The 15,413-nt window shown below is 48.2% G+C and overlaps 1 protein-coding gene across 5 annotated transcripts in view; it reads left to right on the top strand.

The window, feature by feature from the left end:
• The window catches only part of rarga (retinoic acid receptor gamma a), a 37,269-nt gene extending 35,054 nt beyond the window's left edge, over positions 1-2,215 (top strand). For all 5 annotated transcript variants that reach the window (XM_041239233.1, XM_041239234.1, XM_041239235.1 and 2 more), the window contains 5 exons: positions 1-74; positions 271-447; positions 683-887; positions 1,336-1,494; positions 1,836-2,215. The exon at positions 1-74 is cut by the window's left edge and continues 90 nt beyond it. In XM_041239233.1, coding sequence (XP_041095167.1) covers positions 1-74; positions 271-447; positions 683-887; positions 1,336-1,494; positions 1,836-2,164 — 944 coding nt within the window. In that variant the 3' untranslated portion in view covers positions 2,165-2,215. The remainder of the gene's footprint in view (positions 75-270; positions 448-682; positions 888-1,335; positions 1,495-1,835) is intronic.
• The last annotated feature ends 13,198 nt before the right edge of the window (positions 2,216-15,413 follow it).

Consider the following 15,413-nt stretch of genomic DNA (forward strand, 5'->3'; position numbering starts at 1 on the left):
AGCTGGTGCACAAAGTCAGCAAAGCCCATCAGGAGACCTTCCCCTCGCTGGGGCAGCTGGGCAAGTACACCACTGTGAGTACAGAGAGAGACTGCACACAGAGACACACAGACAAAACACTGCACACACTAGAGCATCAGTAGCCCTTCCCTCTCCCTCTCCCTCTGTCTCTCCCTCTCCCTCTCCCTCTCCCTCTCCCTCTCCCCTGTCTCCCCTGTCTCTCCCTCTCCCTCTCCCTCTCTGGTCTAACGCCCCCCTTTCTCTCGGCAGAACTCCAGCTCTGATCATCGGGTGCAGCTGGATCTCGGTTTGTGGGACAAGTTTAGCGAGCTCTCCACCAAGTGCATCATCAAGATCGTGGAGTTCGCAAAGAAACTGCCTGGCTTCACCAACCTGACCATCGCCGACCAGATCACTCTGCTGAAAGCAGCCTGCCTGGACATCCTGGTGAGTACGGGACCCCCTTCCTCCCCCCTCAACACTCCATCCCTCCATCACCCTGCTGCTTGGCGAATCTCGTTTGTGGTGTTAGACTGACACCCCGTGGTAAAAAATATGTATTGCAGGCACAGGAATTAAAGCATTTCCACTGAGGTACAGTATATGAGTAGTACACCCCTCACACACTTCTCTCTCCCTCACTCCCCTCTCCTCTCCTTCCTTGCTAACCCCCCCCTCTCAGATGCTGCGGATCTGCACACGCTACACCCCCGATCAGGACACCATGACGTTTTCGGACGGGCTGACTCTGAACCGCACGCAGATGCACAATGCCGGCTTCGGCCCGCTCACCGACCTCGTCTTCGCCTTCGCGGGACAGTTGCTGCCGCTCGAGATGGACGACACGGAGACCGGGCTGCTCAGCGCAATCTGCCTGGTCTGTGGAGGTACTGCAGCTCACTGAGACACTGGCGCGCAGCGCCATCTGTCCGATCAACAGAGGTACTGCAGCTCACTGAGACACTGCAACACACACACTGAGACACTGACGCGCAGCGCCATCTGTCTGATCAACAGAGGTACTGCAGCTCACTGAGACACTGACTCACAGCGCCATCTGTCTGATCAACAGAGGTACTGCAGCTCACTGAGACACTGCAACACATACACTGAGACACTGACGCGCAGCGCCATCTGTCCGGTCTACAGAGGTACTGCAGCTCTACCACACAGACAGCAAACTGACACACACTACAATACTGTAATGCACACACTGCCATCTGCAGCTCATCGAGACACCGCAATAAAAACTCACCGATTGAAACTCCCACTCACAGAGAACCCCCCCCCCCACTCCCTGTCCTGCTGCCCCCTCACCCCTGTCCCGTCTCTCAGACCGCATGGATCTGGAGGAGCCCCACAAGGTGGACACTCTGCAGGAGCCGCTGCTTGAGGCACTGAAGCTGTACGCTCGCCGCCGTCGCCCCGACAAACCACACATGTTCCCCCGCATGCTGATGAAGATCACCGACCTGAGAGGCATGAGCACCAAGGGTGAGAGGGAGAGGGAGGGGCAGACAGCCTGCCTATATATTTATCTGTATGTCTATCTGTGTGTATACCTATCAACCAGTCTGCCTGCCTGCCTGCCTGCCTGCCTGTCTCTCTCTCTCTCTCTCTTTCTCTCTCTATGTAAGTCCACAGTGTGACCCCCTCTTCCTGTCCCAGGCGCAAAGCGAGCCCGCCTCCTCTCCCTCTCCCTCTCCCTCTCCCTCTCCCTCTCCTTCTATGTAAGTCCACAGTGTGACCCCCTCTTCCTGTCCCAGACGCGAAGCGAGCCCGCCCCCCTCTCCCTCTATGTAAGTCCACAGTGTGACCCCCTCTTCCTGTCCCAGGCGCGGAGCGAGCCCTCACTCTGAAGATGGAGATCCCTGGCCCCATGCCGCCCCTCATCAGAGAGATGCTGGAGAACCCCGAGGCTTTCGAGGAGAAGGAGAGGGAGAAGGAGAAGGAGAGGAAGGAGCGCAGAGAGAAGAGAGAGAGGGAGGAGAAGGAGAAAACCAGCAGGGAGGGGGAGGCCCAGGCAGGGGGCGGGGGAGAGGGGACGGAGAGAGGGGAGAAAGAGAAAGAGGAGGAGGAGAGAGGGGACAACGCAGACAGAGAGACCCGGAAACCAGTGAGGGAGAACACAAAGGAGAAAACCAGAGCCACACATGCAGAGTAACGGGAAAGTACAGACTGAACTTCAGAACAGCGCGGCGTGGAGAAACACAGGCACTGTCCCCCCAGCCCCCTGGGACTTCTATAAACCCCCACCCCCACCCCCAAAACTGTCTAAATCAGGGGTGCTGGGACAAGGGGGGGCATTTCGTCCCCTCTTATTAGTGTGGGTTACCCATCAAAGGGTTATTTTAAAAAATTTTTTTAATAACCACCTGACTTTTCAGTACTTGAAAAGTCAATATTGCTGTCCGACAGGCCAAATACAGCAAAAAAAAAAAAAAAAAAAAATATTAAAATAGAGTAGATAAATTTTTTTTTTAATACATATTTTTAACCACAAAAAAAAAGATAAATAAAATAATAAAAAAAAAAAGACTAAGAAAATGCAAAAGCGTCACCACCGCTATCGTGGACTTTTATTAAAAAAATATATATATATATCATACAGAATATCTGCTTTTACTCAGAGGTGTAATGCTTCCAAAAAAGCTGCAGGTGGCGCTAGATCTCTCTTTTTTTTTTTAAACTCAAAACATATTCAGTTTGGGTTTTATACATGTTTTTTATTTCATTTTAAGATGTCTTTGCCTCTGATGCTATTGCTGTATATCTTTCCTGATCTCCCTCAGACACACCGACTCAATCAGATTACATGAGGAGGCTTCGGGGGGTCCAGCGATTAGAGATAGGGGCTGGTTACCAAGAGGTTCCAGGTTCAATCCCTCCCAGCTCAGCCACTGACTCCCTGCGTGGGACCCTCGATCGAGTCACTGAACCTCCTTGTGCTCCGTCCTTCAGATGAGACGCAAAACAAAACGAGGTCCTATTGGAAGAGACTCTGCAGCAGCAGCAGTTGTGATGCACAGCTCGCCCCCTAGCCTCTGCAAGCGTCGACTTGGGAGCTAGACGGGGTTGATCTGCCGTTTCCCAGGGCTGTGTTTCAATCGCATTGCAGTTACAATCTATCAGTCGATTAAAAAGGACCAAATACATTTTTCTTTGAAAAAGGAAAAAATGAATAAACGGCAAGACAAGCTGTATTTAAGTACTTTGACCCATTTTCAAATCAATATTTCTTCACAGAATTTCTCTTTCAATCCTTCGTTTCGGCTGCAATGCAGCTGCTGTCTGCAATGTAAACGTGGGCAGGTTCTTAAAATTCTTGGAATTCTATATATTTTTTTTTTTCTACTTCATTATTTTTGTTTAAAATCAGCCAGGTCTTTCTAGAGTACCAAAGCAATACTTCCAGTGCCAAAGAAACTTCATTTGAACTGTCCTTGAAAAGATGTGCGCTCTGGAGCGAGAAGGCATGACCACCAACTGCTGCAAGTCTGTAATATTCCACTCTGCTCTATTCTATTCTACAGAGGCAAGCAGATTTCTAAGAGGGTAACAGCTTGTGTCCCTGTAGAGAGAACACAGACAAACTGGACTATCAATGCAGCCCGCTCTAGAAATAAACAGATAAATAAACTGTTTGAAACTGTCCGTGTGCCAAATTTAAAATACCCCTCAGGAGTAATCAATATCTGCTCCACACTGCCAGGGTTTGACTGCACAATCACGCTGAAGCAGGGGAATGTGTCTGGGATCAGGGTCCCTTCCGAATTTCTTTTCAAAATCAATCAATTCAGATGAACAATCACAGAGAGCGTTATTATTACACCTCTACACGGTCAACTCCTTCGAAGGAATCGGGAAAGTGATTCTAAAAAGGAATTGAACTGATAAACAGGGATTAACCCAGACCCTGGCTGTAACAGCGTTAAGTTTTTTTAGTTCTTAAAAAACAACAAGAGATTTGGCTTTCAATTATAACAGAACTAAGCTGTAATGTGGAACTATCAGGGATGGGAACAAGACTCCCGTTGCAAAGCAGTGTGATCCATTCCCTGGTTTTTCTATGAGTTTTAATAAGACACACCCGAGCCTGTTCCCTAGACACACTGGGGCTGATGAAGCTGGTAGTAAAACCTGGACTGGGCGACACTGCTGTGCAGTTATAGATTTCAAAGTTATAGATTTGATCAGGCTGTGTGATCCATCGCTGTTGATCGTTCAGCAGTGTTACATTTAGCAGTGGCTTATCAAGCTGCAGGCTGATCAAGGAACATTAGAAGAGACTGGAAATAAAATCAGTGGCAAACGCTGAGAGACGGAACAAGTCCTTGTGCAATCAACAGGCTTAGTCTTTGGAGTTGCTTTTAGTGTCCCTCGATCGGCCCGTACTCTGAATCTTTCACAGCACTGTCAAATAATCATAATAATAAATACACTAATCCCCCCCCCCCCCCAAAAAAAAAAAGTTAAAATATATTTTTAAACATCATACAATTGTAAATAAAAAAGCACAACTCGAGTCTTTGAAAGCCATAAAAATGTAAATATTTTAAGGACTGTTTTTAAACCAGTCTTTAAAACAGTCCTTAAATTTTGTGAATATGGACCAATGTAAAGCATCAATCTAAAAGAGTCCTATTTGAAATAATATTACCATTCACTACATTTATTTCAAGACAGTTATTTATTTATTTTTTTTGAAAGTCTTGTTTTCAGGTATGGATTACGGTTTGATTTTCACAAAACTGTTCTGGACTGCGGTTCTAGACTCCTCTGACAGTCTGGAACAGTCTCATCAGTGTTATTGTCTGCTGGACTCGGTTTCTTCTAGTTTCAGTAACACTGATGAAGGCGCTAGCATTAGAAACGCCTGTCTGCTTGACTCGGTTTCTTCTAGTTTCAGTAACACTGATGAAGGCACTAGCATTAGAAACGCCTGTCTGCTGGACTCGGTTTCTTCTAGTTTCAGTTTCTTAGTTTCAGTAACACTGATGAAGGCACTAGCATTAGAAACGCCTGTCTGCTTGACTCGGTTTCTTCTAGTTTCAGTAACACTGATGAAGGCGCTAGCATTAGAAACGCCTGTCTGCTTGACTCGGTTTCTTCTAGTTTCAGTAACACTGATGAAGGCACTAGCATTAGAAACGCCTGTCTGCTTGACTCGGTTTCTTCTAGTTTCAGTAACACTGATGAAGGCGCTAGCATTAGAAACGCCTGTCTGTTTTCTTCTAGAATTTCAAAAACATCTTCAGCAACGAATTGTCATTTTTGTTCTGTTTCTGCTTACTCTCAATGCTCTCATCATTATTATTGGTAATTATAATTTGTATTAATGTTATCATTATTCGATATCCTTGCTACTCTAACTATATAAAGAGTGGTATGGGGTTTTCTTCTGGTGTTTTTTTTTATTTCTGTACGGTTTGTGTGAATGTCCCTGATATTTTGTCATGTTGTTTTTGTATTATTATTATTATTATTATTATTATTATTCTAGAAGCTGTTTTTCATGTGTTTGTTTTTTTCCTGTGAGAGCGGGGTTCTGTGTCGAGGATCCTGAGGGTCGAAGGAAAAAAAATAATACTGTCAATATTTACAGGGCAGCAAAATAGAAAATAATAAACAAGGGGTCGTTCTTGCAGCTCTCGGTTTTGTTGGTGGTGTTTACAAGCGCTTTGATTTTATAAAGAAAATGTTACACTTTGAAATGAAAGATTCCTGGGAGTTTTACTTGCAGTGTGGGACAAAGAGATAAAGAAAGCGCTGGGCTGCAGTGTGGAAGGCAGTGGGTTTGAGGAGCTCAGTGGTTAGATAAAGAAAGCGCTGGGCTGCAGTGTGGAAGGCAGTGGGTTTGAGGAGCTCAGTGGTTAGATAAAGAAAGCGCTGGGCTGCAGTGTGGAAGGCAGTGGGTTTGAGGAGCTCAGTGGTTAGATAAAGAAAGCGCTGGGCTGCAGTGTGGAAGGCAGTGGGTTTGAGGAGCTCAGTGGTTAGATAAAGAAAGCGCTGGGCTGCAGTGTGGAAGGCAGTGGGTTTGAGGAGCTCAGTGGTTAGATAAAGAAAGCGCTGGGCTGCAGTGTGGAAGGCAGTGGGTTTGAGGAGCTTGAGATAAAGAAAGCTCTGGGTGCAGTGTGGAAGGCAGTGGGTTTGAGGAGCTCAGTGGTTAGATAAAGAAAGCGCTGGGCTGCAGTGTGGAAGGCAGTGGGTTTGAGGAGCTCAGTGGTTAGATAAAGAAAGCGCTGGGCTGCAGTGTGGAAGGCAGTGGGTTTGAGGAGCTCAGTGGTTAGATAAAGAAAGCGCTGGGCTGCAGTGTGGAAGGCAGTGGGTTTGAGGAGCTCAGTGGTTAGATAAAGAAAGCGCTGGGCTGCAGTGTGGAAGGCAGTGGGTTTGAGGAGCTCAGTGGTTAGATAAAGAAGTGCTGGGCTGCAGTGTGGAAGGCAGTGGGTTTGAGGAGCTCAGTGGTTAGATAAAGAAAGCTGGGCTGCAGTGTGGAAGGCAGTGGGTTTGAGGAGCTCAGTGGTTAGATAAAGAAAGCGCTGGGCTGCAGTGTGGAAGGCAGTGGGTTTGAGGAGCTCAGTGGTTAGATAAAGAAAGCGCTGGGCTGCAGTGTGGAAGGCAGTGGGTTTGAGGAGCTCAGTGGTTAGATAAAGAAAGCGCTGGGCTGCAGTGTGGAAGGCAGTGGGTTTGAGGAGCTCAGTGGTTAGATAAAGAAAGCGCTGGGCTGCAGTGTGGAAGGCAGAAAGAAAGAAAGACCATGGACTGAAGTGAAAAGAAAACACAGATGATACTTCCCTCCATCCCAGTCCCTCATCTCTAACCACTAAGGCACACAGCTTCCCAGCTACAATACAGAACTTACAAATGAATTATAAAATATGAATGTCTTCTTTATTTAAATAAAGTGACAGCACAGATCAGATGAACAAGCTACTCAGAAGAAAGGCTGCTGTAGTCATTTTATAGGACTGAAGCACTTAGCAAGATTTGACACCGCCAGGAGTGGCCATTTCTCCCAATCAATTCAATATATATGCAGTAATTAATCATAGCGCTATTAACAGCACAGTATATATCCAGCAGCACACAGATAATGAAGATTACAAAGATTACTGCTGTGGTATCCCCCTGGTAAAAGCACAGCACAGTGTAGTAAAACACAGATCAGATAATGAACCAGCCCCCTCCTCAAAGCACAGTGAAGATAATGAACCAGCCCCCTTCTCAAAGCACAGTGAAGATAATGAACCAGCCCCCTTCTCAAAGCACAGTGAAGATAATGAACCAGCCCCCTTCTCAAAGCACAGTGAAGATAATGAACCAGCCCCCTTCTCAAAGCACAGTGAAGATAATGAACCAGCCCCCTTCTCAAAGCACAGTGAAGATAATGAACCAGCCCCCTTCTCAAAGCACAGTGAAGATAATGAACCAGCCCCCTTCTCAAAGCACAGTGAAGATAATGAACCAGCCCCCTTCTCAAAGCACAGTGAAGATAATGAACCAGCCCCCTTCTCAAAGCACAGTGAAGATAATGAACCAGCCCCCTTCTCAAAGCACAGTGAAGATAATGAACCAGCCCCCTTCTCAAAGCACAGTGAAGATAATGAACCAGCCCCCTTCTCAAAGCACAGTGAAGATAATGAACCAGCCCCCTTCTCAAAGCACAGTGAAGATAATGAACCAGCCCCCTTCTCAAAGCACAGTGAAGATAACGAACCAGCCCCCTTCTCAAAGCACAGTGAAGATAACGAACCAGCCCCCTTCTCAAAGCACAGTGAAGATAATGAACCAGCCCCCTTCTCAAAGCACAGAAGAAGATAACGAACCAGCCCCCTTCTCAAAGCACAGTGAAGATAATGAACCAGCCCCCTTCTCAAAGCACAGTGAAGATAACGAACCAGCCCCCTTCTCAAAGCACAGTGAAGATAACGAACCAGCCCCCTTCTCAAAGCCAGCCCCCTTCTCAAAGCACAGTGAAGATAACGAACCAGCCCCCTTCTCAAAGCACAGTGAACGAACCAGCCCCCTTCTCAAAGCACAGTGAAGATAACGAACCAGCCCCCTTCTCAAAGCACAGTGAAGATAATGAACCAGCCCCCTTCTCAAAGCACAGTGAAGATAATGAACCAGCCCCCTTCTCAAAGCACAGTGAAGATAATGAACCAGCCCCCTTCTCAAAGCACAGTGAAGATAATGAACCAGCCCCCTTCTCAAAGCACAGTGAAGATAATGAACCAGCCCCCTTCTCAAAGCACAGTGAAGATAATGAACCAGCCCCCTTCTCAAAGCACAGTGAAGATAATGAACCAGCCCCCTTCTCAAAGCACAGTGAAGATAATGAACCAGCCCCCTTCTCAAAGCACAGTGAAGATAATGAACCAGCCCCCTTCTCAAAGCACAGTGAAGATAATGAACCAGCCCCCTTCTCAAAGCACAGTGAAGATAATGAACCAGCCCCCTTCTCAAAGCACAGTGAAGATAATGAACCAGCCCCCTTCTCAAAGCACAGTGAAGATAATGAACCAGCCCCCTTCTCAAAGCACAGTGAAGATAATGAACCAGCCCCCTTCTCAAAGCACAGTGAAGATAATGAACCAGCCCCCTTCTCAAAGCACAGTGAAGATAATGAACCAGCCCCCTTCTCAAAGCACAGTGAAGATAATGAACCAGCCCCCTTCTCAAAGCACAGTGAAGATGAACCAGCCCCCTTCTCAAAGCACAGTGAAGATAATGAACCAGCCCCCTTCTCAAAGCACAGTGAAGATAATGAACCAGCCCCCTTCTCAAAGCACAGAGAAGATAATGAACCAGCCCCCTTCTCAAAGCACAGTGAAGATAATGAACCAGCCCCCTTCTCAAAGCACAGTGAAGATAATGAACCAGCCCCCTTCTCAAAGCACAGTGAAGATAATGAACCAGCCCCCTTCTCAAAGCACAGTGAAGATAATGAACCAGCCCCCTTCTCAAAGCACAGAGAAGATAATGAACCAGCCCCCTTCTCAAAGCACAGTGAAGATAATGAACCAGCCCCCTTCTCAAAGCACAGTGAAGATAATGAACCAGCCCCCTTCTCAAAGCACAGTGAAGATAATGAACCAGCCCCCTTCTCAAAGCACAGTGAAGATAATGAACCAGCCCCCTTCTCAAAGCACAGTGAAGATAATGAACCAGCCCCCTTCTCCATAATGTAATTCAAAGTACCAGCCCCCTTCTCAAAGCACAGTGAAGATAATGAACCAGCCCCAGGCTGCTGCTGTGGTATCCCATGTTAATGTAATTCAAAGTACCGTGTGAAACTCTCTAAAAGATCGTGTAAATGTCCCGTTTCGCGTTCGGGAAAAACCTTAAATAACTATTTTTTTTACCAACAGCAGCGCGGTTACATCAGCAACTCCGTCAAGATGATCAGTGAAGATTTACAGTAAATATAAAATACCTCCGTTTCACGCACCTTCCAGTCTGAGTCGCTCAGCAGCTCGCTGCGTTTTCCAAACGACGTTGGGTTCTGAACTTGATCCAGAAAATACAAAAAATACAAAAAATACAAAAACACAAAAAAAAAATCTCTCAATCTCTCCGGCGGGTCAGACCTGAAACGCTCTGGGCAGCAGCGCGTTTGTCGCAATGCCTCGAAACGGCCACCAGGGGTCCCCCGCACATCGCCTTTGCGCCGGTGCAATCCTTTCCCATTCCTCCCATTCTGCACGCTGTTTGGCTTGCTAGACACCCCCCCGCCGCTGTGTGTCTGCATTGCCGCTCAGTATCGTTTTCTGCCATTCGTTTATCATCAGGGAAGTCTACAGGGTGCATTCCCAGACTCCCCTCACATGAGATTATGTCATAAACCAGACTGGGGCGAGTCATTGAAATGTGACACCAAATCAAATGACCTTCCTGCTTGACCTTTTCAGGGTCCTTCACTTGATGAAGCCGAATCAACACGTTGACCCCCCCGAGCTTCACTGCAGCCCAAAACACTCCGAAAACACCCATGCAATATTGCATTACACGCCGTCACAATACACGCCACCGAGACACTATCAGTTGTGAGAATTGCTGTGATTGCATACAGGGCTGAAATCGATGCATGAAATGCGCAACAAAACAAAAAGGGAACATCTGCAGAATATTAAAACATTTGCACCAGTACAGGACACCGAACTGTGATAAACAAATTAACAAAAAAAAAAATGAACCCGTGTGGTCTCCGCTTGGAGAATTGCTGGGATCTGCTCGACTACCTCCGCTTGCAAGACCTATGCTCGGATAAAAGGCCATTACTGTTATTTAAAATGAAAAATGCATTTAAAAAATAGTCATTTTTTAAGGTAGATCTTGTTTCTCTGTTTCTCTCTCTCTCGCTCTTGTTCAAGCAAGGTTCAGTTCAATAGAGTTATCGATGTGATCTTAGTATAGCCCCCTCTCATCCCTTGAAAGCCTTGTTTCACTTAAAATACACATCTCTGATGATGATAATAATTTCAAAATTAACATTGACCCCTTTGACACGAGCTCTCCAGCCACGGGGGGCTCTGATTAAGGGCGCCTTGCCCAGCGTGCAGCTGTTGTAAATGGTTATAACCCAAGCCCAGTGGAATCAGGCGGGTTCTAGCACAGCCGGTTCCGACCTGAGCCCGCAGTGTTTACGAGGTCCTTGCGAGGCAGTCCGAGTCCAGGCTGCTTTTGTTTTATGGTTAGTTCGCCTGCGAGGAGACCCTGCTTGCGGGTCCCGCTGTGATTAATGGGGCTCCTTTTCATTAAATGGCATAAAGAGGCAAGCGATGAAACCGGATGGAATTCTATTAATTAAACGATTGCTATAATTAACTGTCATTAAATGAGGATCAATAAAGCGGCGCTGGGATTTAAGCAGGATCCATACATTATGGGCTGTTTTACAAGGAACCACTAAATTACCTCATATATTAAACACTACGAGACGCATCGCCAAGGAAACCAAGACTGCGCGCACACACACACACACACACACACACACACACACACACACACACACACACACACACACACACACACACACACACACACACACACACACACACACACACACACACACACACACACACACACACACACACACACACACACACACACACACACACACACACACACACACACACACACACACACACACACACACACACACACACACACACACACACACACACACACACACACACACACACACACACACACACACACACACACACACACACACACACACACACACACACACACACACACACACACACACACACACACACACACACACTGACACACACACACACACACTCACACACACACACACACACACACACACACACACACACACACACACACACACACACACACACACACACACACACACACACACACACACACACACACACACACACACACACACACACACACACACACACACACACACACACACACACACACACACACACACACACACACACACACACACACACACACACACACACACACACACACACACACACACACACACACACACACACACACACACACACACACACACACACACACACACACACACACACACACACACACACACACACACACACACACACACACACACACACACACACACACACACACACACACACACACACACACACACACACACACACACACACACACACACACACACACACACACACACACACACACACACACACACACACACACACACACACACACACACACACACACACACACACACACACACACACACACACACACACACACACACACACACACACACACACACACACCACACACACACACACACACACACTACACACACACACACACACACAACACATATAGATAGATAGATAGATAGATAGATAGATAGATAGATAGATAGATAGATAGATACATTGATATCTCCACAGCGAGATTTGCCACGACTGGGCTATTGTCGCTGTGACCTTGAGTGGATGAAAATGAGTTTATATCTGACACAGCACCCTTCTAATCCCAGTGCCTTCATCAGTGTTACTGAAACTAGAAGAAACCGAGTCCAGCAGACAGGCGTTTCTAATGCTAGCGCCTTCATCAGTGTTACTGAAACTAGAAGAAACCGAGTCAAGCAGACAGGCGTTTCTAATGCTAGCGCCTTCATCAGTGTTACTGAAACTAGAAGAAACCGAGTCAAGCAGACAGGCGTTTCTAATGCTAGTGCCTTCATCAGTGTTACTGAAACTAGAAGAAACCGAGTCAAGCAGACAGGCGTTTCTAATGCTAGCGCCTTCATCAGTGTTACTGAAACTAGAAGAAACCGAGTCAAGCAGACAGGCGTTTCTAATGCTAGTGCCTTCATCAGTGTTACTGAAACTAGAAGAAACCGAGTCCAGCAGACAGGCGTTTCTAATGCTAGTGCCTTCATCAGTGTTACTGAAACTAGAAGAAACCGAGTCAAGCAGACAGGAACTAAAAAGGAGAGAATCTAACGAAAGAGTGAGGGAGGGGGGGAGAAGAAAGGAGTGGAGGGAGCTAGCCTTCATCAGTGTTACTGAAACTAGAAGCAAGGAGTGCGGGGGAGGGGGGGGAGGGGGAAGGGGTGGGGGGGGGGGGGGGGGGGGGGGGGAAACAGAAGGAGGGGGAAGCAGAAGCTGTCAGATAAAATCACCGAGCGCGCACATCGCCCATAAAAGCCGAAGACTCCGGCTATGCATTATTTAATGATATCTTTATGGCTTCCATAAAGGTGGCTGATTAATACGGCTAACTTTTTCAGATTAGCATGAGAGACTGAGAGGGAGCGACATCGTAAAAAGGGCTGAGCGCCCGCCTTCTTTCTGCAGCACGACCAGAAATATCAAACGCAGTGCTGAAGAGAGGCTGAGCGGGTTTGTAACGCGGTTTCGTGTTAAGAAAGGGATCTAGTATGTGTGTGTGTGTGTGTGTGTGTGTTGTGGAGGTGTTCTGCTGCTCCTCCAATAAAAAGTTCTTGTGTGTTTTTAATCTGTTTGGACCTTGCTTTGAGCCCCCTTACAGACACACACTCACCCTGAAACACTAACCCCCTTGCGCACACACACCCTGAAACACTAACCCCCTTGCGCACACACACACCCTGAAACACTAACCCCCTTGCGCACACACACCCTGAAACACTAACCCCCTTGCGCACACACACACCCTGAAACACTAACCCCCTTGCGCACACACACACCCTGAAACACTAACCCCCTTGCGCACACACACACCCTGAAACACTAACCCCCTTGCGCACACACACACCCTGAAACACTAACCCCCTTGCGCACACACACACCCTGAAACACTAACCCCCTCGCACACACACACACCCTGAAACACTAACCCCCTTGCGCACACACACACCCTGAAACACTAACCCCCTTGCGCACACACACACCCTGAAACACTAACCCCCTTGCGCACACACACACCCTGAAACACTAACCCCCTTGCGCACACACACACCCTGAAACACTAACCCCCTTGCGCACACACACACCCTGAAACACTAACCCCCTTGCGCACACACACACCCTGAAACACTAACCCCCTTGCGCACACACACACCCTGAAACACTAACCCCCTTGCGCACACACACACCCTGAAACACTAACCCCCTTGCGCACACACACACCCTGAAACACTAACCCCCTTGCGCGCACACACACCCTGAAACACTAACCCCCTTGCGCACACACACACCCTGAAACACTAACCCCCTTGCGCACACACACACCCTGAAACACTAACCCCCTTGCGCACACACACACCCTGAAACACTAACCCCCTTGCGCACACACACACCCTGAAACACTAACCCCCTTGCGCACACACACACCCTGAAACACTAACCCCCTTGCGCACACACACACCCTGAAACACTAACCCCCTTGCGCACACACACACCCTGAAACACTAACCCCCTTGCGCACACACACACCCTGAAACACTAACCCCCTTGCGCACACACACACCCTGAAACACTAACCCCCTTGCGCACACACACACCCTGAAACACTAACCCCCTTGCGCACACACACACCCTGAAACACTAACCCCCTTGCGCACACACACACCCTGAAACACTAACCCCCTTGCGCACACACACACCCTGAAACACTAACCCCCTTGCGCACACACACACCCTGAAACACTAACCCCCTTGCGCACACACACACCCTGAAACACTAACCCCCTTGCGCACACACACACGTACTTTGGTGATGTGGGGTGAACCGTGGTGTCCTGAAACACTAACCCCCTTGCGCACACACACACCCTGAAACACTAACCCCCTTGCGCACACACACACCCTGAAACACTAACCCCCTTGCGCACACACACACCCTGAAACACTAACCCCCTTGCGCGCACACACACACACACACGCCATAACACAGCGCACATAAACCTTTTAAAGCCTCGTGTGTGGCTTTTGTCTCGGCACTCTGTGGTAGAGTAGCAGTGCTGGTATACTTTTGTGTGCTATCGGTGTCGAGAGCACACACTGCCTGTGCCTGCCTGTGTGTGTGTGAGACAGCCAGCCTGCCTTGCCTGTGTGTGTGTCTGCAGTGCCTGCCTGTGTGTGTGTGTGAGACAGCCAGCCTGCCTTGCCTGTGTGTGTGTCTGAGAGCCTGCCTGCCTGTACGTGTGTGAGAGAGCCAGCCTGCCTGCGTGTGTGAGAGAGCCAGCCTGCCTGTCTGTGTGTGTGTGAGAGCCTGCCTGCATATGTGTGTGTCTGAGAGCCAGCCTGCCTGTGTGTGTGTTTGAGAGCCTGCCTGCCTGCCTGTGTGTGTGTGAGTCTGCCTGCCTGCCTGCCTGTCTGTGTGTGTGTCTGAGAGCCTGCCTGCCTGTGTGTGTGTGTCTAAGAGCCTGCCTTTCAGAAGATAGAGGGAGAGAGACAAAGGCAGGGGAGACAGACATAAGAGGGAGAGAAAAGGAAGCAGAGACAGCACATGAGGGAAGGAGAGAGGTGGAAAGAGGGAGGGAGACAAGCAGCAGGGCAGTTTGTACTCTGAACTTGAGGGAGGTCAAACGGAAGGTTGCTGGAAAGTGAAAACCTCCCGACACAGCGAGTGTGTAATTTCAGCACCTCGGCTCCGAGGGCCTGCCTGCAATATTAAACAGAGCAAGGGAGAGGAGGAGAGAGAGGCAGAGAAAGGGTGCTCTGCAGCCCCGGGGTCTTTCTGTTTTACGTCTCTAATTAAAATAGAGAAGAGCACAGAGACACACTGGGAGCAGTGAATCCCACAGCAATCCTCCTTGAAGTGCTTCATAAAACATTAAGGGCAGCCCGGATGGATTGTGTGATTACCTGCCTCTCCTACACATGGAGCGCTGCTCTCAATGGAAGCAAAGTATTGAACTGGATCACAACGAGAGA

Source organism: Polyodon spathula, chromosome 53, assembly GCF_017654505.1.
Source record: "Polyodon spathula isolate WHYD16114869_AA chromosome 53, ASM1765450v1, whole genome shotgun sequence".
In the NCBI taxonomy this organism is placed as follows: Eukaryota; Metazoa; Chordata; class Actinopteri; order Acipenseriformes; family Polyodontidae; genus Polyodon; species Polyodon spathula.